This window comes from Apodemus sylvaticus, chromosome 4, assembly GCF_947179515.1.
Source record: "Apodemus sylvaticus chromosome 4, mApoSyl1.1, whole genome shotgun sequence".
Lineage (NCBI taxonomy): Eukaryota > Metazoa > Chordata > Mammalia > Rodentia > Muridae > Apodemus > Apodemus sylvaticus.
In genome coordinates this window covers 20,641,254-20,665,953 of record NC_067475.1, presented here as the reverse complement: position 1 = coordinate 20,665,953, position 24,700 = coordinate 20,641,254, and the positions used below count along the sequence as shown (strand labels likewise).

The window sequence follows — 24,700 nt, the reverse complement described above, 5'->3', positions numbered from 1 at the left end:
ATTTTAACATAGATATACTTTTAAAGAATGATAGGGTTTTGTAATTTCATTTACATTAAGACATTTAGAGCTGGCATGTTTTATATTTCAGATCATGTTAGTGAAGACTAATATGATTAGGGCCTGAGAAGACCACACTAATTCAATAAAGCATTGTAATGCACTGCAGAGCACCACTACCTGCAACTCTGCATTTCCCCCCAGCTCATGGCCTAACTGTGAATGCCGTGGAATGAGATCTGTCAGGGTTCTGCAGCTCTGGTTTCCATTACATGGGTTGCTAGGGGAAGCTAAGTTGGCAAGCCTGCAGGATATGATGTCTCAGAACTTCCTTCTGCAATAGGAAAGATAAAGTCATTGTAAGGAATGAGAAGTGCAGCTTAGGCACACATAGCCCCAAAATCTGTTTGCTCCTGGGCTCCGTGAAATAGTTGGAATGCATCGGAGATACATACAGATGACAATGAACATCATCATGCCAACCAGAAACTATTGTAGCTCATAGAGGTCACAGATAGGTAAGACTATTAATTATACTCCCAATACTCCATATAGAGCATTCTATTATGAAAGATAGCTAGAAAGGATGAGGTTTGCATGTTGCTACCAACTTGATTTCATTATGTCTTATAATTCAAGTGTGTGCTGAATTATGAAGACATTATAAGTCTTCAGCAATAGGGTGTCACCATCAAGTTCTGGAGGATAACCAAGAACGTAGGTGATGGCCTATCATGTTCTTAGGGGATATCTATAGGACTCCACTGGTCAACATCTCAAAAGTAAGTTATCAGTACCAGTACTGGACTTTTCATATAATAACCTGTGGTGTCTGAGAGAAACATTTTTCCCTGTTATATTGTAGCTCCATCTTAAATTCTTTTTAAAAATCTTTAGTGTTAGCTATCTTTCCATATACTTTCTTGTCTACACTGCCCTTTCATCCTCTGCCTCAGCTAATTCTTCCTGGGTCATTATTCTCAGTCCCTCTATATATGTGCTGCATTCTATCCCCAACTTCATGTGAAGTCCCTTCACTGATTTCCTAAAATCTGGAGCACTACAGCTTAAACACATATATCTGAAGATTTAATCTAGCATCCACATGTTAGAGAGAAAAAGCAGTGTTTGTCTTTCTAGATCTAGTTTACTTCACTTGGAACAGTTATTTCTATCTCCATCCATTTACCTGTGAATTGCATGGCTGCATTTTTCTTTATAGCTGAACAATGCTTCGTTGTATAAATGTAGTACATTCATTATTCATCCACTAGTTGGCTGTTTCTGTTTCCTGGCTGTTATAAATGAACTAACAATGACCACGAATGAATAAATGTCTCTTTAGCAGGATATAGAATCCTCTGGAAATATGTCGAGGAGTGGTTCAGGTGGATTATACTGTCTTATAGTGTGTTATAGCTTTTTGAGGCACCTCTACACTGATTTCCATAGTGGATACATGAAATGCACTAGCATCAACACTGAATAAGTATTCTTTCCCCTGAATCCATGCTAACACTTAATGTTTATCTTAGTTATGGTTATATTGCTGTGAAATGACACCATGATCATCAAGGAAAGTCTTATAAAGAACAACATTCAATTGGGGCTGGCTTATAGGTTCAGAAGTTCAATCCATTATCATCAAGGTGGGAGCTTGGCAGCATCCAGGCAGGCATGATGCAGGCAGAGCTGAGAGGTCTACACCTTCATCTGAAGGATGCTAGTGGAAAACTGGCTTCCAGGCAGCTAGGATGAGGGTCTTAAAGCCCATGCCCACAGTGACACACCTACTTAACAGGGCCACACCTTCTAAAAGTGCCACAGCCCGGGCCAAGCATATACAAACCATCACACTGTTAATTTTTGTCTCAGCTGTTCTGACTAGGGTAATATGAAATCTCAACTATGCTTAATCTTCACTTCTCTGTTGAGCATTTAAAATATGTTTATCATCCATTTTTGTCTTCTTTTGAGGACTCTTTGTTTAATTTCATTAACCAATTTTAGATTAGATTGTTTCGTTTCTTGGTGTTTAGTTTTGGGGTGAATTCTTTATATATTCTGGATACTATCCTCCAGATGTACAGCTGTCAAAGATTTTCTTTCCTATTCTGCAGACTTCCTCCACAATGGAATTATCATGTCTTTTGCTGTAAAGAAGCCTTTTCTCCATGGTGTAGATATACCACATTTTTTGCATCCACTCTTCTGTTGAGGGATACCTGGGTTCTTTCCAGCATCTGGCAATTATAAATAGGGCTGCTATGAACATAGTAGAGAATGTATCCTTATTACATGGTGGGGAATCCTCTGGGTATATGCCCAGGAGTGGTATAGCAGGATCTTCTGGAAGTGAGGTGCCCAGTTTTCGGAGGAACCGCCAGACTGATTTCCAGAGTGGTTGTACCAATTTGCAACCCCACCAGCAGTGGAGGAATGTTCCTTTTTCTCCACATCCTCGCCAACACCTGCTGTCTCCTGAATTTTTAATCTTAGCCATTCTGACTGGTGTAAGGTGAAATCTCAGGGTTGTTTTGATTTGCATTTCCCTAATGACTAATGAAGTTGAGCATTTTTTAAGATGCTTCTCTGCCATCTGAAGTTCTTCAGGTGAGAATTCTTTGTTTAACACTGTACCCCATTTTTTAATAGGGTTGTTTGGTTTTCTGGAGTCTAACTTCTTGAGTTCTTTATATATATTGGATATTAACCCTCTATCTGATGTAGGATTGGTGAAGATTTTTTCCCAATTTGTTGGTTGCCGATTTGTCCTTTTGATGGTGTCCTTTGCCTTACAGAAACTTTGTAATTTTATGAGGTCCCATTTGTCAATGGAGTACTATTCAGCCATTAGAAACAATGAATTCATGAAATTCTTAGGCAAATGGATGGAGCTAGAGAACATCATACTAAGTGAGATAACCCAGACTCAAAAGGTGAATCATGGTATGCACTCACTAATAAGTGGATATTAACCTAGAAAACTGGAATACCCAAAACATAATCCACACATCAAATGAGGTACAAGAAGAGAGGACCATACAGTCTCCATACAGTCTGTTCTCTCACTAAGCTCACTGCTGCCTAAGGACATTGAGCTCCCAGGTGTCACCAGTATTCACTGGTTATGCTCATGGGCAATCACACAGCTACAGATAGAGAAGTGGAAGCTGAACTGCACTTTAATTTTGTGGAGACTTCTATGAATGGTATTATTTCTTTGATTTTTCCCCTAATATGTTTATCATTAGTGTATAGAAAGGCTACTGATTTTTGCATGTTAATTTTGTATCTTAATACATTGCTGAATGTGGTTTTTAGTTGTCAGGACTGGAAAAGTATCTAGGTTATTTCATATATAGAAATGCATCATCAGCAAATAAAACTACTTTTTGTCCTTTACTATTTGCATTACCATTATCTACTACTTTTGTCTTATTACTGTAGTCACGACCTCAAGTGATTATATTGAACATTAGTGGAGGGAGGTGGACACCCTTATACTTTTCCGGATTTCAGTGGAAATGCTTTCAATATTTCTCCATTTATCAAAAGTTGATTATGGACATTTTGTATATTACCTTTATCATGTTAACATAAGTCCCATGTGTCCCTAGATTATCCATAAGTTTTATCATGAAGGGATGTTGGATTTTTGCCAAAGACCTTTTCTGTATTTAATGGCATTGTTTGGTTTCTGTCTTTGATTTTATTTATATATTCAGTTATACTTATTAGTTTATGTTGTCTGTTGATCCATCCATAAATCTACAGGATAATTGTGAAATATTGATGTATAACTTTAAAGAATTATAAAAAGACCTTTCATACAACAAATTAACAACTTCAGGCTGGGTGATATTTATCCTATCTTTTCACTAATATGACTTAACAAAATACCCAACTTTAGTGAACTTTTAATATATAGTCATTTGATTGGACTACATATCATGTTTCTGTGGGAACATCAGCTTTTAAAATCAATGATACATATATTTGTGATTAAACTGTTATAATATGCAGGTTTCATTGTTTCATCTACGTGGGGTCTCACAAGGAGCTCACACATATCCGTTTGATACTCCCCATTACCAAGTGCACATACATACACATTGTAAGTGTTTTGGGCATAACAAGCTAATCAGTTCCTTACATTCTGCTTCCCAAACCACAATGAATCCTATTATAGACACTAATGACTGCAGACTTCAAACAGCCTGCGTCTCTGAGATGCTGCTATTAAAGAAAGTGATGGGAAGTCTTTGATGTTATCAGATGTGGTGGAAACTACTCATTTGTATTTGTGTAAATCCCATAGCCCTCCCCCAACCCCCTAAATAACCTGAAACCCATTTCAAGTTCCCAATGGCTCATCAAAGCAGTTTTCCTTGGAAGTAATGCTGATGGCATTTCACATTTCAAGAAGATTTGTTTCTTGCATCTCAGGACTTCAAGAAGATCTGAAATTCTGCTTTCAAAGAGAAAAGATATTACTTACTTTTACAGAAATCACTAGGCTCTTGTTTGATGAGCAGAATGTCACAGATAATAAAATTACGTACAGCAATGAAAAAAGTTGTACGTAACTATGCAGCTGAGAGCCTGAGTAATGAAGATTATAGGGAATCCAGAGCTCTAAGATTTAGATACTTCATGCTACAGTCCTTTCTTACACTATCATTGACCAAATATTGGAATGCAAATGGTGTGGGTCATGTGGCCAAGTAACTGTACACAACAGTAATTAACTCATGCACTCCTGAATGGGGTATTTGTGAAGCTGAAGAAAGCCCTTCATGTGTGCTGGACTCCAGTGCCCACAGGAAGCCTGGATCACATAATTCAGAACATTCATGCCATGCATAGCTCCTGAAGCAGGAGGGTTGGTCTGTGGTTTCTTAAAAGGTTTCAGATTTGTGGTTAGTAGAAACATTCATGAACCTATTCAGTCTTAAGGATACACTGGACCCAGTAAAGTTCCACCAGCATTTAATTAGGTTTCCAGTAATTACTTCAAGTAAATGGGCAGAAATGAAACCCGAGGTTATCATCTCAGGACACAAAATATTTGTATGTGGTTTTAATATCCGTAGCTCATTTGTTGCTGTTCTGCATTTTAGAAAGAACCATTATAGTTAGAAGTAAATACACACTGCTGGTTTATCAGGCCGTTGGCGACTATAAATTTTCTGCAACAACTTTAAAGGAAGAGTTTTATTTCCAGTAACTGGATTTCCAAGTAAAGAGTACATGTTTTAGCGAGAAAGCAGGCAAAAGCACTAAATACTGTAAAATACTGAATAAAGGGAGGTGGAGCTTGGGAAAGGAAAATATGTCCTTATTTGACGAAGCTTTCTAGATGTTAACGAGAAAAACTGAAGCAAGGCTGGAAAACTGGGACCCAGGAAATATAAAGAAAAGCAGTGATTTTTGCTCTGAAGATTGTTGTATTAGTTAGACATTGATGAGTATATTGCTTTATCGTTTTCACAGCTGGCCTATGAAGGGTCAGACTATGCCATTTACCTGAAATTACTTTTTAAGCTGGGCATTACATAAATATAAAAGGATTAATAACTTTGAAATTTTGAAATAACATTAAATTATGAATATCTGACAATAGAGTTGTCTTCTCAGTATCTTGTCTTGTCCTGGATATGTGACACATGCTTTCCTAGGCTTCAATATAATTCAGGTTTCAGGATATCAAAGGACTTACGATGCAATCTCCATAAGTTCTTGGTGGAAAATTCTGCTCCTTCCTCCATGAGATGGCACCTATCTCTGTTGGGTGCATATAAACTTCTCTGAAATCTCTAAAATGATTTGAATACATCTAGGTGTTAGAGATATATTTGAGGCACTCCTTTCCAGGTCCCCAGAAGCCATACCTTTTCTTGTCACCTGTAATAATATTTTTATATATCATAACACTTTGTAGCTAATTAAGCTCTAAACACATACACACACATACATACACAGGAATGTATTGCTTATATCAAATATATATTCAATAGTGCTCTGTCCAAGCCATCTACTTTATTTTTTTATTGTTATTTTTTTATTCGATATAATTTATTTACATTTCAAATGATTTCCCCTTTTCTAGCCCCCCCCCACTCCCCGAAAGTCCCGTAAGCCCCCTTGTTTTCTGAAAGAAATCTAAATTGTTAAGCATTATGTACAAGAATTCTCCAATTTAGCAAACACCATTACTCAGCAGGCTTGTTAAAGACCTAAAACTGTCTGGTCCCATCCCCAAAGCTTCCTGTTGATTGAGTTTGGAACAGGGTCTGAGAGCATGCTTTTCCCACAGGCCTTAAAGTAATGCCAAGGAAGTCCTTCTAGGAGTCCCATGTTGAGAAGCACTAGAATCCAAACAACCAAACTTGACCCTTTCTTGTCTCTATATCCAACTGCTCTCTGTGGCCAGTGTTCTGTGGCCTGTTTGATTCCCAAACTCATCATTCTTTATTGATCCATCCTACATGTTGAATACCCCTCTCCATATAACATAAACAGAGTTACTCCTTAGTAGACGGAGTTCTCTTGTCATCTATTATTATCTCTATACAGCTTCTTTGTACAATTGAACATAAGTATTCCACATTAATAAATTCTATTATCAGGCTGTTAATATAAACTTTTTTACCATATATATCATTGGATATCTATAATTAATTAAAGTTAGATGAATAAACTATCTTATTAAATTGAATTCCACAAGTGACAGATATAGTATATTTAACATATCTTCTATTTGACAAAGTATCAATGGACAATGATTGGATTGGTAGATATAAAGTTTATAAACAAAAGTGATCCATTCCATCATTCTTACTGTGTCCATACTTGGCTCAAAGAAAATTCCCTTGCTCCATATGAGTGTTCTTCTATTGCTGTCAGTGAGCATTCCATTCTGGAAATGTGTCGATTCAATCTCTATGTGTACTGGCAGTTGCCCGTAGACATCACTCAGTTAATCGCTCCTGGTCAGTGCATAGAGACATAGTATAGAATGAGTCTCTGAAATCACCTTAACACCACAAATAAATGCCACTGAAATTGTAATCCTGGAGCCTTTGTTCAATTTTTGTTAGTCAAGATAGAAAAAATTGAAATTATTTCAACACTGTATCTGAAGACATTTTACTGGGATCTCAGTTACATTAAAATTACAGAGAAACGTGAGCTTCTAAATGATTATACAGAAAAAAAAAGCCTTTTCAAACTCATACATTATTGGTTAATTGAAGCTATAATTTATTTCAATAAAAATGGTTTACTATATTTAACCATATCTGTTGAAGTGCTTTTTAAATTATCACTGGTTTATAGGTTTAGGTTATTTTATTCTATTTATTTTGTGCATGTAAATTACTATTAAGAGTCTTTTGTGAAAATCTCTTTTTCGTATCTGAACATCTTAGCCACAACCTATATAAATAAAAAAAGAATTTTTAGGAAACAGGAGAGCCAAGATGATACCATTGCCTTTTAAGAAATAAATATTATAGAATTAAATAGGAAGAAATGCTATTTTGCAGGGTTATAGACCCGTTCCACTTTCATCTTCTGATAAATGTTGAAGACTTAAAATAGCAAACAAAAGAATACATATGTAGGGTACAGTAACTGGAGACCTCAGAAAGTGACAGATAAGAGGCAACATCTAGATGGTGATCAATGACATCAACGGGATCCTGAGTGAGGTGCGGGTATGGCTGCATTACATTTCATTAGTGCAAGCTTTCTCTTGACTTGAACCTTTGTTTCTCTTGTCAGGTCTAATTGTGAGAGAAGTGAGCATTGAGATTTCACGCCAGCAGGTGGAGGAACTATTTGGGCCTGAAGATTATTGGTGCCAGTGTGTGGCCTGGAGTTCAGCAGGCACTACGAAGAGTCGGAAGGCATACGTGCGCATTGCGTGTGAGTCACTGCACGTGGACACTCTTGGGTACAAAACCAATGGGAATGTACAAAGGCCTAGAGATCTGTAGTCCTAGTAAGAGTTCTCACTCAAAAAACAAACCCAGATTTCTACATTTGAACTATTGATCCTTAGAAATCATGTTTAGATATTTTGTTTGTTTGTTTGCTTGCTTGCTTGTTTTTCTTTCAAAGTACCAGAGGAAGTCCCATTAGAACATTTTAATGTATTTTAGATCTGGTAGCAATCAAGCTATGGAAGAATCAAGTGTTAACTTTTGTTCTGCTTTTGTTTGTTTGCTTGATTGATTGATTTTGTTTTTAATTGATTCTTCTAGCTTGTTAAAATAATGTTGAGTGGTATTTCTGTGGGAACTAGAAGTCTCCTTGGCCAAGACTCTCTACTTATGTTGAAGCTTTACTAGTGCATCGGAACAAAGCCCCAAAATGTTAATTTCTAAAACATGACAGCTCAGAAATGGAAGAATGTGCCTCTCAAACAATGATAATCAGTTAAATATAAAGAGTATTCTGTGTTATATAGTTACAGAAATTTCCTTATGGAACGGCTTGGGTTCAATGATGTGCTAATCAGGAGGGATGGACCTTACCTTCACAGGGCCCTTCTCCACATATAGCCCTTTCCTCTGGAGCAGTGTGAAGGCTGATTACACTGTAATATGTAGTGCCACATGACATTCCACACTGACACTAACAAGTGATGTGACAACTGAAATTTATATCTTCTTTGATGAACTCTTTGTTACCATTGCTTTTTACTAAATCATATTGCGTGTCAGATGTCACCATCCCATTCATGTGTCGGGACAACTCCTCAGTACTGACTGATATCACCCCTTAATACACATCATCTCTGGCTCCTCTTCCTCTTGTTCTAGATCTGCCAAGCTTCCCAGAGACCTGGAGTCTTCCTGTCCTCCAGTCTGTATTCTGTGCAATTTATGCAATAAAACACAGGCCTCATCTCCTCTCCCTTCTACCCTACTTCATAGTAGCAGAGACTTGACACACCAATCCAAACTTCCGTATCAAAACACCGGGGAGTAGGTGGCCTCAAAATCAGAAATTTCCTTTGTTGTATTTTCGAAGGCTAGAAGTTCAAGATGAAGTTGTCAGCGGGCTCAGTTTCTCCTGAGGCCTCTCTGCATCTTGCAGACAGCTGTCTTCTTAAGGAGTCTTTTGAGGGCTCATGGGATTCTTCCTGGTGTCTCTTTGTGTGTCAGTATTTCTTTTTCTTACAAGACAAAAGTCAGGTTGGATTGTTAACCATCCAGACAGCCTTATATTAAATTAATCACCTCTTTAAAGGCCTTATTTTCCAAATGCCATCACATTTTAAGCTACTGAAAGTTATGATTCAGCATCTGAATTGGAGAGGGAGATACAGCTTAGTATTTAACAGCTATCTATCTCCCTGACCAGAGCCTCCAGCTCTGCCCATGAATTATCTCAAGTCACACTAGATTTGAACTATTTTATTTTCCTTGCCATTCAGCTGTAATTCAGGCCTGCTTGTTCCAGCCTATTTACCTTTGTGATTTTTAAAAGTTAATTTCCTCATAAATATCTAATCATGATTTTTTTCTGTCCTTGTATAGTTTTATATGTTGGGAGTGATATGGTAAGACTAGATAAACTCTAGATAAAGCAAAAAATGAGCAGGTAGAGACATGTGAAGTGTGCTGTAGATGAACTAAACAGGCTGGGAAGATGATATGCTTAAGAGAAAAGTCAGGGGAGGTCTGCGGCAAATCTTAGCTCTGATTCCCTGCTAACCATGAAAGCAAGGGGCAGGGAGAATCTCAGCAGACTAGTACAAACACTTGTGATTCCCAGATGACAAGAGAAAGGTAAGGCCTGGGAGTCCGAAGAAAACGCTAGGGAGGAGAGTTAGGGCATTGGGAGTTTAGTGTGATTTGGGATCCTGGCAGAAGCCCATCTCACTCCAGTCACAGAATCTCTGGCTGCACACTAGAGAAAAAGTAGTCTCATTCCAGTCACAGAATCCCTGAATTCACACTAGAGAGAAGCCCACTCACCTCTATTCACAGAATCCCTGACTTCACAGTAGTGAGTGAGAAGCAAGACTGAAGGCAAAAATAAATGTTAGGTGGCTTCTCCTTGGGCTTTTGTGAGGCTGACATAGAAGAAGCAGGTAAGATGCAGAGACCAGGATTCTACATAAATTCAAAGGTAGGAATGAGAACTCCTTTGAGTGTTTAGATGTGGACATGAAAGGAAGAGAGAGAATTTTCATTCAAAACAGATCAAACTTCCGATGTCTCTTTATTCCTGCCTTGTCTCTATTTCTAGCTCAGTTTGCCTCTTCTTTGTTTTCATTTGCTGTGGTGTTCATGTTTCACCACAGTGTGACCCTTTCAATGAAGAATTCTATTTTACCTAACCTTGTATCTTCAGGGCTCAGAGATATGCCTGGGATATACTATACGTTTAGTAGATGTGTCTAAAAGAAGATCCTGATAAAGAGTTTTCTGTGAAGCCTGTGTAAATACTGAAGATGAATATTCCTCTTTGAATATAGCTAGATGTTTTGCTGGGTGTCTTAAGAGTATTGCCCATTAAGTTGCTGCAATGTGGGACACACTTAAGGGTAACCATTGATAAATGCTCTTAGGAACAATATACCAATGTCATTACAGATGTGAAGCAGAGGACTGAATCAATACCATGGGTTATGAGGAGAAATTGAGCTGTCGGCAACACCACAGGAATGCCTGAAGCTAGGATGGCTCTTAGGAAAAGGCAGCAATGGGTGTCTGTTCTTCCACATTGACTGGTCAAAGGATACTTCCTACTTCTACTAACTTATAGCCCAGGCTGAAACAGCTTCTCACCCAGAACAGTTCCCAAAAAGGAGAGAGTATTTCACTGCCAGGACTTCCAATAGGCTTGAGACCCTGCTGGAACAGTCCTACACCCTCCACATACACTTAAAATTAACTCTAAAATTGGCCCTGAACTACAATGGAAAGAGAAGCATGACTTAAGTTAGTTTGCTTGCTACTCTTCTACATACCAATGAGTATCAAGCACAGTAAATATTTAAAAATGCAGCCTACACTCTATACTGAATTAATCTAGAGATATGCATAAAGGCTGAAGAGTTCCACACACTGTATTCTTATATAATAAGCTTTGAAGGGTCATAGATTTTTTTTAAAGAAAAGATTGTGTTTCCAATTTTATATAGAAAGGTATAGACATGAATCTTTATTTTCTATTTTAAAATTAGATACATGTGTGTAAGGCCTGTCTGGGTTTTTTGTTTTGTTTTGTTTTTGTTTGTTTGTTTTTTGCTATATTTTCTAAACTTCTTTCTCTAAAACCTTAATTATAAGGAGTTTGACATTTTCAAATAATAAGAGAACAACCTTTGCCCTGTGGTGGTAATTCTCGGAAGAGGTGTGCCAAGAATTTCTTAATTGAACCCACACACATTTGGCCAAAGCATCCTATCTCACTCATGACGGTTTACTCACACAGATACAGATCATGATGAACCTCAGAGCAAGAACTTCTCCTTCTCTCTGTTGAGTGTGCCCCCTACCAAGTCGACCTCCCACATGCAGTACAAAGTTTATGGATTTCTGAGTCTTCCACACACCAAATGAGCTGTGTGCTTTGAACAGTGAGACTTGATGGATGGCCATCTCATAAAAAGCTATTTGTCACCAGAGAACATAACCACAAGACAGAGGCTAAATCAGTGTGATCAGTGTACTCCACCCTGATGGTACTCCACCCCCATCATCCTTTTATTTAAGCAGTTTTCAGAAATTTAGAAAGAGGGATTAATGAACTAGTAATGTTTATGACCACTAACTCACATATCCAAGCTCTAGGCAATAGAAAATTACTCAGTGGCCAGGCGTGGTGGCACATGCCTGTAATCTCAGCAGGCAGAGGTAGGCAGATTTCTGAGTCCGAGGCCAGCCTGATCTACAGAGTGAGTTCCAGGACAGACAGGGCTACACAGAGAAACCCTGTCTTGAAAAAAAGAAAGAAAGAAAGAAAGAAAGAAAGAAAGAAAGAAAGAAAGAAAGAAAGAAAGAAAGAAAGAAAGAAAGAAGAAGAAAATTACTCAGTCATACAATTTGAGCAGAGGAAAAATTAGAAGTTTAAAAGTAAACACTTAGCAAGAAGTTAGCTAAAAATGTACCTTCCCTGATCAAACCCCTAAATTTCTACTTTAAGTATCAGCTTTCCCTGCAGTCACTTTCCTACAAAGGGAAGTGTCCTCAGAGGGCATCCACAGCCATGCCACCACAACGTTCTTAAGGAGAGAGGGGTTCAGGTCCCAAGTCTTTCTAGTTTAAAGCCAGTTTGAGATTCCCAAAGTGTAAGGCAGGAAAGGGGGAAGCTAACAAGTCTGTTGAGCAACTCTGTCCAGTGAAGACTTGAGGGTGATATTCTTGATGTTATATAGAAGCTAGTGTTCTGGTAGTGATGGTCGGTGTTCTCTGATGTCATATCTGAGGAAAGGAGAAATGTGAACAAAGTTAAAATCATTTTCCTCAAGACCAGACTGTATTATATTCAAATCCCCACTCCATCGCTGACAAATGAGACATTGCTCAGGTTTCTTACCTCTCTGAGCCTTAATTTCATAAACCATGAAAAGAAAATGATAAGTCTACTTTGAAATTAAAGGAGTTAAATTGTCCAAGCTTGTGGCAGAGAGATGGGACAAAGGTCATGTATTAAGTGAGTGATAGCAGGTGTTCATGCTAGCATCTAGCACAGTTCCAGTGGCTCTATACATTTGTTTTAAGACTTACACATACTAAGAAAACTTTGAGAGTGAAATATCACTCCTTCCTTCAGCCATTTATGTCTGTCTAGGCTGTCAATCCAGAGGCTGAAATTGTCTCCTGGCTCATATAATATGGGGTCATAATCTCCCCTCCCCAATGCCTGAGGATAAAAGAGTGAGTCACATGGTAACTGCTCTCCTACAAATCTTGAGTGACAGTGGGATGTGAGTGCATAGAGAATCCATCTTCCTGCAAGTGTCAGGACAGTTCCTTGGGATTCCTCTTGAATCACATGTACTAACCTGTAAGTCACAGTAGTCTCCCAGAGGCTGCTGACAACAGACAAGCATCAGACAGTTCTTGGAAAGAATTATGGAGAGCCAAGGTAACCTTCTAGCCCTCCTCCCACAGTTCACTTGGCCTTCTCCAAGTGATTAGAAGTGTCTTTTGAGCCATTGACTCAACCTTGCTCACATTTGTGAGTTCATAGTATTTTGCACACTGTCTAGGATAGTTGTGTCTAATCTACATCTGTCACCTAAACACTACTTTACACATGCCTTTCTAGTTGCTAGTATCTGTTTTCAAAAGTAAACACAGGCAGATGAAATTAACTTTAATATTGTATTATATAGTTTCAACATAGAATACAAGAAAATACATATCAATGAAATACTTAACAACGTTTAATAATAGTATTTGGGATCAGTTCTGTGTATACTTATAGGACCTCTCAATTAAGATCTCACTCAAGGCATGTTCTCCAGAATCCCAGAAAGCTAGTCAGACACATGGTCTGTAAAATGATCACAGTAATATTAATGGAGGTTCTACTGAAGCACTGTATATGTATTAATTGTTTGATCATTTCAAGGACTCTGTGATAAGTGAGATTATTATCCATACTTTATAGGTAAAGGAAATCAAAAAAGGAGACTAAAAAGTTCAACGTGAAATCCTTCAGCTGGAGTATGGAAATGCTTGCCAATTCGGGAGCCAAGTCTATGCTTTAACCATTGCAGTGAGATCAAATGAGGGGGACATGACAATATTTGGTTTTTACTTTTTTAGGTTTAGGCTTTGGTTTTGGTTAGGGGGATGTTCTCAAGATTATCTTTTCCATCTGATGAATTCTTGCAGGCTCCCTTTTATTTGTAGTATAAAAGTATGAGGGGCCAATGCCTTCCTATATTTCTACTCTTTGCATGGTGTATATAACTACATCCATTTCTTTGTTCACAAAAGGTAATAGCCTCTTCTATGGACAGTTTATATAAGCCTTTACTTCCCTTCTCAAATCTTCTTCCTCTTACCTACTGCCAGCTCTCCGCTTCTTTCCATTGTATGTCTACTGAAATTGCCTATTCAGGTAGGTCTGTCAGGACCCCAGCCCTGTCATTCTCTTAAACACCTATTTTTCTTCATAGCATTTTGATCATATATCACTTTTCTTCTTCATGTTGGTTATCTTCCCTAGAAGAATATAAACCCCCAAAGTTCATTGACTTTGGGCATTGGTGTTATAACCCCAGTGCCTAAAACTAGTTCCTTGCATGTATGTGGCTGTGGTAAACAACTGAAGTGAAATTGAAGACATGGGGTAAATTGACGGTACAATCCTGGTTTTTGTCCATTTAGTGAAACCAATTTCTTTTCAAAGGAATTCAAGAACATCTCCAGGAAAGGATTGCTTCTGTGCTTCCCCATAAATTTCCATAAGCAAAACACACCCTCCCTTGATACTTTGCTGCTTCATATAGTACTTAGAGATGTCTACTACATGTTTCTTAATGTATTATATGCTCATAGTTTACATCCTCATGACCCCCTTACAAACTCAGATCCATGTAGACCAAGTTGTTTTATTGCTCAATGAATATATATATATATGTATATATATATACATATATATATGCTTAATATTGAATAGAATGAATATTAGCAGTTCTGTGTTGAGATATCTCTTGATAAAGATACATCTAATTTCATGAATTAACATGTTGGTTTATATGTGCATGAAAATCATATCTTAGAATCTTTCATGCTACTCCTTAATTTCCTACTTGGTTATAATACTTAGCATAAAAATCAATAAACAATTTAACCAAGTAATGTATTTATTTAACTAGGCATTCTTAATCACATGGACCATACCATGAACTTAACAGCTTACTACTGAATTTCTTGGTAGAACAGAGCAGATTTGTCAATACCAAAATAAATAGCTTATTCACGAATGTGCATTTCTGAACTTTGGGTCTAGTCCTTTAGGCAATCATGAAGCCCCTGGTGCCTATTGTAAATGACAGAGTCAGTATTTTGATTTTAAAGGATTAACTACATAGTTTAGACCTTGGGATAGAGTTTTAACAAAGTACTCTTTGTTTTTAAATCTCAATAGTTAATGTAGCTGTAAACAATTCACCATGGTTTATATGATAAGATTAATGCTAGAGACCATTGGCTGAATGCATTTACCCAAATATGTGTGCTTTTGTCTATGGGAAAACCCTCTCAAATTTCATTAAGTCTTACAAATTCATGGGCATTTATAACTCACACTTATTATTAGGGGTAGACAAGTAACTGATAGGACCCCATACAGTTATCTTCTGTGGAAAGTCGTCTATCCCAGGTAGGGTGTGCTTCCCACAAGATTGAATTTGACAGTAAAGTGTATTTTGTGCCCTATGAAAAGGGAAGTTTATGGTTTAAATGCTTAATTGCCACAGTATTATCTGCAAGCACTGCATTGTTTTTGTACTCACAAAGAAAGCCTTAAAGATTTGGACTGTCAGGTTCCCCATCCATAACGTTGGCATATTTCTTAACATTTATCCCTGAGACATACCTTAAAAAGTATTGAGGCGACATCTAATCATTTTTTTTTCTGAAACTAAAGATGCAGTGTGAATATAAAAGTGTGCCTTGCATGGCTACTGCTCTCTTCCACTTCTTTGTAGTAGGTACCATTCAGGCATCTAATTCTAAAATATTTTTTTCTAAAAGACCCTTTGGCAAGACTATGAGAATACAAATGTATTTGTCCTATAAATGCAGTACAGTCAATAATGGCCAAGATGGCAATCTTTAACTCCAGGGACTGTGTTCACTTGAGGCTCATCAGTTTAAATGATCTCCATGTAGTGAAGGAGAGCAGTCCTTGGTTCCGCAAAGATGTTGCCAGCATGCCCTCCTGCTTAAGGATGCTGGCTTGACTTCTGTCCTCAGGTACAAATTGTGATGCTGTAAAGGTTTACATCGTCAGTTCTTAGGAAAGGCCAAGAACTTTAGCTCCTAAATAAGGAAATGAGGTTATCAAGAATTAAGGTTAAAAAAATATAGTCAAAATCTATTAGTTTCCCTCTTTCCTCTTAAAGTACTGTTTTAGAAACCAACATTGATACACTCTTACTCTGTGTCTGTGTTCCAGACACTGCTATTACCCAAGAATCATCTGAGGCAGGTCCTGTCGTCATCACCACTCTATCAATAATAAAATAGGGATTAGGAAACACACGGAAAGTGGCCTGTTTGGACAGACATGAAACTTAAAAAAGCCTACTCACTGTAATCAGAATCACTGAATACAGCTACAAAAACAGGAAACAACTTTTGACTTTTCTATCTAACCTTTGTAGCATCTGTGAGCAGTTGGTTTGGTTGGTGGTTGACACTCTCCTGTTATTTACAATATTTTGAAAGGAAAGGAAAATAAGAAAAAACTCTTTTTAACTATTATACTCCTTACATTTTAAATTTAAGCAATATGTTGCTTCATAGTATTTTATAAATTAAAAACAAATCACAGATCTGGTTATCTGTTTCTCTGAGAGAAAGTCATCAAAAACTTCAGATACTAAGACATTAAACCAGGAATGTTTCACTGTTAATAAGTGTCCAAAGCTCTGAAGATTAATCTAACTCTCCCCATATATACCCAGTTGCTTAGTTCTCAGCACTTATATCCTATTAACTGCCAAATTTTATGATTTAAGAATAAATTCTATGCTACTGTAACAAGATAATTAGCCCCTTCCATCATCATTGGAGGACAGGTACATTTTTTTTCCTTTTAAAAACTTAAGTATTAATGTCTAATGTGACCGTGGAATTCTTTTATTTGATAAAGAATCACTTTGAAAATACAATGAAACAATTTATTTTTAATCAAAAGTGCATTCAGTGCCTCTGGCCATGACACTTTTAAAAGGAATTGAGAAATCATTTAAAAGTTAAAAACTGTGAAGCACAATAGAGCCACTGTTTGCTTAACATGGGAGCAGACATCCATCAAAAGTGTTGAAGATGGCCTGCAACACATCACTGCAGCACAAATGTCTCCGAAGTACAAGGTTTACATAAATCTAGAGCCATTTGGTCAAAACAAGCTTAGTTTAAAAGGCAGGAAGCTTAATCCTATGTGAAGTGTAGCCTCTTGGTAAAAGTTATATGAGTTAATGGCAGGACAATGACTCTGAACACTCCACAGTTACAGCAACTCGAGAGGGCAAGACAAATGAGCATCTAAGAGATGGCATCCAAGAGGAAATTTTTAACAAAGCTGAACTGTCCTTGGAACTTTACTATTATTGCATTATTTAATCTTCACAGACACTATGTAGTAGCTATTATGCTTATTGTTACTTTTTGCATGAAAAATGGAAAGCATACAAACCTATCCCAGTGTGGATCACCATCAAATCACCTAGATCATGTGGACCAAGGATTCATACTAACAACCACTGTACTGGGCTTAAATGTGACCCTCAAGAGTCACTCCTCACCCCCACAAAGGAATTGGACCCTGATCTAGAAGTTGTAAATGTTGGACAGTGACCTTTGTAGATGTGATGATGGGCCCCCAAGACTGGAGGCTATCCAGTAGAAAGAGTGAATCAGAGGGAAGTTGAACACAAAGGAAAATTTAGAATCCAAAGCATAGACAAGAGAGATGTAGCCATAAGTCAAGGAATATTTGCAGCCACCAACACCTGTTAACAAAACCATAACCATTACTTCAAATTCTCTGGAAGAATTGCGACTCTGCTGATTCCTTCATGGTGACCCAATGAAACCATTTCAAGTCTTGACTGTCTAGAGCTGTATGATGGGCCCATGCCCAAAGGGAAGGGCTATAGCCAGCATGCCCCTTCCATCTCAATTCAACATGTGGAGTGGTACACGCTAAGTAAACATAAGTTTGAATAAGTAAACTAACCTCTCAAGATCTCAGATATATAATATATAAGGTCATTAGATTAGACTATGAAAGTTGGAAGGTTTACAGCATAAGAGAAATAGTCCCTCAGTCCATCACCAAAGAAGGCTGTGAGGTTATGTTGAGGCATTTAATTCAACTCCATATTTTCTGGAGAGCTACTATATAAAATGTACAATGCATAAAAGTATATTCAACCTCAGAACTATTTCAAATTTTAAATAAACATAGAGCTAGGTCTGGAGGTGCAAATCTCTGATCCCAGCTACTTGGTAGGCTGAGGCAGAAGAATTGTCAAGTTGTAGAGTAGTTTGGGCTACAGTAGGCATTCAGAGACAGGTTGGGCAAGTTCATGAGACCGTTTCTCAAACTATAAAGAAATATAAAATGGTCAGAGCTGGTTATATTGATAGACTATTGTTAACTCAGGTGTATGAGGTTCTAGGCTTGGTACTAGGGGGGAAATGTATTAACATGTTGGTGATGTTGTAAAATAATCAGACTGGTATGCTTCCTGCTCCTCTCAGATCAGGCAGCTTTATGCTGTGAACTGCAGGGCGGAGACAGAGGCATTGCTTAGGTTAGGCCTGTGGCCACACTAGGTTGAGAAGGCTACTGAGCACACATTTAGATTCCATAGAAAGGAATAATTGATTAGTTATGGACATTTGAACCATAAGGGAAAGCAATGGTACCAAATATCTGCCACTCCTACCCTAAGGAAGAGAAAGATCATAATTGATTGTGACAGCTTCCTGCTGTGCCTGAAAGATCTTTAGGCTTCTGGACATAGCCTCAGGCTTCTGGACATAGCCATCAGAGCAATTAATGACTTTCATTTGGCAAAGAATGTGGAGACATTTATATTGGATGTGTTCATCAAGAAATGTAGGAATGACAACTTATCTTTTCAGTCATCTAAAACCCATTTTCCTAACTCCAGTTTTAATAGTCTACATCTATTTAAAATGTCACCATCCTCTGAACTTGGTGCATTTATTGCCTAACATTCTTACTGAAAGAAGTTAAGAGAATATACATTAATAATTATAGAATGCTAATTAAAATGTTCGGCATTTAATCTTTATAAAAGTCAGCCTACATTCAAAAATACCTTGACCAGTTTTCTTGGTTCTGTATCTAAAACTCACTAGCAGGGCACCTAGGGGAAGAAGTCTTGGGTTTTCTTCCAGAAAGGAGGGAGGGGCTCAGAAACATTAATATTCAGCAGTTTCAAAATTGAATTTCTTAGACCAGTGATCTCAAAGAAGCAGTCTACAGGCCCCATAGGGCTTATCAATTATTGTATTTAACCCTCAAAACATTGCCCCATTGGATGACATTTCAAGTATTTGGCCACATAGTAAACAAATGCTAGCACAAAATATCCACATTCCAAGCTTGTATTGGCAATTAAATTTAGGGTTATGGCCCCCAAGAGCCTGCATTCCTTTAGGTTATACAGAACAGAGCTGAGCAGCAAGAGAAGGGACATGTTTGTTTAGTTTTGTTTTGTTTTTCTACTCAAATATGTTAAAATTTAGAGGGAAAAAAGTGGCTTGGGTGAGTGGTGAGTTTCAATGAAAAGAACTGATGCCGAGTTTTCTGTTATTGATGTTAGTTACATTGTCCTTATAGATACAGAAGTTTCACGTCCTGTGTTAGACAATGTCAGTTATTAGCCAGTAGAGAAGAAGAACGTTCTGCTGATGCTGTAGAATGGCCAACAAGGACTCATTTTCAAACCAACTGGTTAAAGCTACAATTCAAGACCATGTCTCCACCATTATCCACAGGTTCCCATGATGCCTGAAGTCTTTAGTGCTGGGCTACATATATCATGGCAGACCAGTCATCTGATTATCCATCTGTGGTTTTAGTAGTTTGCCCACAGCCTGTGGGTTTGTCAGAACCAGATTCCCAGGGTTGATCATGAATAGGAGAAGTCAAATTTTATCAGTCATAGCTTGAAATCCTTGGATTTCACCTTGTAAAGTTCCCATCAATCATGAGAGATTGCAACAGCCATTTTTCTTATCAATTTTACTTGAGTAATAGTGACAGTGCCAAATGTTGATATGCCATGATACACTTATTTAATAACATGGGGAAAGAAGAGGTGTGAGGTTAAAGTTTGCATGGGCACTTGCTATATGCTAATATGACATTACAAATTTTATAGATTGGTGTCCCTTCAGCTTCTCAAATACTTTTCATAATATTCACTTTTTTCCTATTCAAGAAACTTAGAAGTGTTATGCAGTCAACACTTGAAGCCCAATGCCTCCTCTTTTCCCAGTTTGTTATTCTCCCTCCTAGTTGCTTCCAGACCCATCCTAAATGATTTATAATAATATAAAAATGCTCTATTTCATGATCCACTGAGCATATATTTGCATATAACACAATGCAAATGTGTGTGTATGCATAACACATATCATGATTCATGACACATTTTAATATTTTCCTTTTCTTCAATTTCACTTATTTAGTGATGGCTTTTAATCCTCTGACAAGAATTTGTCACTCTTCAAAGAGCCATGGAAGGGTTTTAGAGTGATTAAAAGTGAAATTTCTATTTACCAGAATACATAGTGAATATTAGCTTTAACAGTCTTCAAGTAACACTCAAAACATCTTCTTTTGGATTGTATAGTACTGATTGTTCATTAACAACACCCCAGACGCATGGGACTGTGATGTTGGCTGTTATTGATGTCCCTCTTCTTCCTACAATACACAAGTAAGACATTCAACAAACTTACTATAGCAAATATACTAAGGACTTACAAATGGAGAGGGGAATAAATATAATTCCCAAAATAAACTGGATTTATAGAACAAATAAGCAAAATCTGTAAAAAATATAAGATTTTTTTCATGATTAAAGACTGTAATAAATTGAAAATAAACATGAGCTTCCACAGGAACACACTAGAATTTATAGATCATCAACATATAATAAAAGTTTTTTTAAAAAGACATTTTAAAGATATATATAAGTATCATCTAGAATATTCTGTATATACTGGTTATAATTACTTAATATAGAGATATTTTGTATTTTATAATCTTCTAAACCCTACTAGCATTCAATATGTATTTTAATATTCATACAACCTTATAGGGTTTAAATGAACACAAAACCCAACCAATATAAATACTGTAATAATTTCTTTATATCTTATTCTATGTAAATTGGAATCTGACTTCCAACTCAAATAGTCTACTGCAGATTAAATCACTAGAAAATTTGTTGGTTCACAGAATCAGCCTATCATAATGCCTAAACTTTGTTGTCTAGACTTGTTTTTCTCTAATAAACCCTTAGAGATTGGACATAGTTAACAAGTGCATAGACTATTAACATAGTCAACATAGACTATTCTTTAAAGCTCTGAATTAAAAAACATTTGTCCTTTGAATAGGCAATAGTATTAGTCACCTGCCTGCTTGACTATGATTGGGAGATCTTTTTGCTGACAAGTTCATACATCTTACTTCGCACATCTCCCAAGTGCTAGTGTGGTTCATCATCCTCTAAGCTGAGCTGTGTCCAGCCTCAACTTTCACATCAGTGTGGACACTCATCAATGTACACAATTCAGACTGTCAGTAAATGGTGCCTGAAAGCTATCCCTGGGGGGAAATGTTCGTCTCCCTTTCCTCTTAATAAGCAAGTCGGCATGATGAACTTTCTTATATGTTATTTTGAGTATGGATGTCTCTATCATTCTCTATTTTTGTCAAGTAAATCACAGTATGTGTATAATAAACAAATTTTCATTTTTTCTGTTTTATGTTATGTATTACTTTAAAATTTTACACAAGACTTTGATAATTTTTATGATTATAATTGCATCATTTCTACTTTTTTTCCTCCTTCCAAATCTTTCCACATACCTCTCCTCCTTTTTCTTTTAAATTCATGTCCTCTGTTTTCATTAATTGATGATGTGTGTGTGTGTGTGTGTGTGTGTGTGTGTGTGTGTGTGTGTGTGTGCGGACTTACATATTCCTAAATACAATTTTCTCAGTCTGTATAATATTACATGTATGTTTTCAGGCTGATCATTTGATATTGAATAAGCAACTTGTGTACTCTTCCCTGGGGAAGAATATTTCTCTCATCCTCAGAACTCTTTACTAGTATGTAGTTTCTCTGTGTAGTCCTGAGGCCTGCTAGACTTGTCTACTTTAGCATGTGTACTTTTTAGTCTTTGTTTAGTTCATGTTGGTGAGACATTATCAGTGTAGCTTCTTATAACTTTGACATTGTACCTTCTAGAAGCCATCCTTCTTCCCAGTTTCTATTTCTTTCTTATCTGTATAGAACTAAGTGCCAAAAAGTGCAATAAAAGTGGGGTTAAATTTTTTAAGATGTATCTACTCCTACAGTTTAAAAAGTAATTTATTATTTCATTTCCTCTACATAATTTCTCTGCTAATTGCAACAAAGTGTCATCTTAATTCACAAAGAATAAGATTCCTGCCCTCTTAAATACATATTTAAAATATCTTCCCATAGGTCCCAATATGCAAAGATTCCTACAAATCATAGACTTTTATTTTTCATGAATGAAAAGAGCAAAGGCTCCAAACTCTTTGCTTTTCAGCTATCCATCAGTTGCATCATCAAAGAGCCTCTAACCTCACAGAGGTTTGAGGTCTGGTGTTTTCCTTAATATACATAATTTGCAACCACAGTATTATACAAAAGCATCAGTGAAAGTCACAAAATATTACAATGACAAATGAGTCTTTTCACACATATGCATGTTCAAAAAGGTGTTCCTGATTGAGCATAAATGGTTGATTGAAATCCCTGCCATTGCAGATCTGATTCAACATCTGCTAATTGGCTTTCAGCTAATGGATTTCATAAGCCAATATTCATGTTCAGGAGTCAACCTGTCTGGATCCATGCTTACAACAACAGTGACTTTTCTTTTAATTGGTAGAATCAATAACTATCATATTTAGACCATGTTAATTTTGTAGAAATAACCTGTTACACTTACTTTAGTAAAAGTCTTTGTACTAATGGAAAAAAAACCAGAAAGATATTCCTAAATGTAGTCCAGGTCAAAATTCATCTTTTTTTCTTGGACATGAATTCCCATATTATTCTGAACCATGCTTTACAGCTAATACTTAGCTGACAATACCAATTTTTCTATCATCCTTGTGTTCACTCTGCCTGCAAGGCATCTTCTTTACTTTCTATCATATCCCTCTCAGTGATAAAGGATGTTAACCACCCTCTCTTACACTGCCACAATATAATCTATTTCCTATGCTCCTTATACAACCCCAAAGCAAAGTTTGGTGACAGAAATTAAAAAAAAAACAATTCAGAAAGAAGTAACTGCTGTATGTAAATCTGTTATTGTTTTGGAAATTTAATAAAATTTATGTGGAATTGAAAGCCCAACCATTATGACAAAGTAATTATGTAATATTTATTTATTGATGGTTTCAGATCATATCTCTCTGCAGTAGGTACCCATGAACTAGGCTTTCTCAGTTAAGAAGCAATGACCACAGGAATGTATACTCATCTTGCAGAAATCTAAATACTATGTCAAAAGCTATACCATATCCTAACACAAATTACAGTGTGCTGTACTCAAACCTGCTGTCCCTTAATCATGAAAAACATAGTAGGTGCTCAAAAATGTTCATTTCTCCAGGCTTTCCCAAATGAATGCCTTTTTGTTTATAGCTGTGCCACATTGAACTATTAAGCTCCCTCTCCCTAACATTTCAGTTTCCTTGTGATCCCTCGGACACTTTCCCCTTTGAAGTTTCTGCCCGCCCCGTCATTCACTCTTCATCATTTTTGTCGGAAGCTCTTCTGCTTCAATATTTCTGCCTATGTTGTGTTGCCTGGACACAGCATTTATTTCTAGAGCTTCAGCAACCATTGGGACAGCCAACCCCATTAAGTGTTTCTCAGGGCAAGAGATGGTGGTCATCCTTGTGAACACTTGGCATTTTCTGCATCCACTTATTTTGCCACAGCAGAGAAAGGTTCTTCTGGAATATAGTGAGCCAAGATCAGTGATGACAATAAAAGTCCTTCCTATGGAAAAGACAGTGACACAAATGAAATGACACAGTCCCAAATTCAATAGTGGTGAGGATTGTCAAATATGATCCACAGGTGCTCTGAACAATTCCATTTGAGCATCCTGTAGAAACACTAAACTCAGTATATAACAAGGAAAAGTTATCTTTCTTTCTGTCTTTCCTGTAGTGTGAATTTTGATTTAGTGCAGTAGCTTCAAATATAACAGCAACCTTACCTACTGACACTCTCCAAATAGGCAAATATTCCTGAAAGTATGGTCCACATATATATCCAACTGAGTTCATGATCCTCTTTTTTGTTACTTTCTTTGTTTGTTTGTTTGTTTGTTTGTTTGTTTGAGACAGGGTTTCTCTGTGCTGTCCTGGAACTCACTCTGTAGACCAGGCTAGCCTCAAACTCAGAAATCTGCCTGCCTCTACCTCCCAGAGTGCTGGAATTACAGATGTGTGCCACCACTGCCCGGCTGTCCATGGTGGCTTATCTCCACCAGTCTTCACAGTCGGTCCCTAATTCTGATTTATTACCATTGTAGTCTGTATGTCATCCAAAGTGTAATATGCTAGTTGACCTCAGTCCTTTGCTGTAGCTTTGGAGTACCAGCCATTTCTTACCAGGAAAGGGGGTTTTTCTTTAACACACCTAAGTTCATCTTTTAAA

General features: G+C 37.1%; 1 protein-coding gene across 1 annotated transcript in view; it reads left to right on the top strand.

Annotated features, from left to right (window-relative positions):
• The window catches only part of Unc5c (unc-5 netrin receptor C), a 197,347-nt gene that overhangs the window by 81,359 nt on the left and 91,288 nt on the right, over positions 1-24,700 (top strand). Inside the window, exon 3 of the mRNA XM_052178827.1 lies at positions 7,789-7,932. Within this exon, the coding sequence (XP_052034787.1) occupies positions 7,789-7,932 (144 nt within the window). The remainder of the gene's footprint in view (positions 1-7,788; positions 7,933-24,700) is intronic.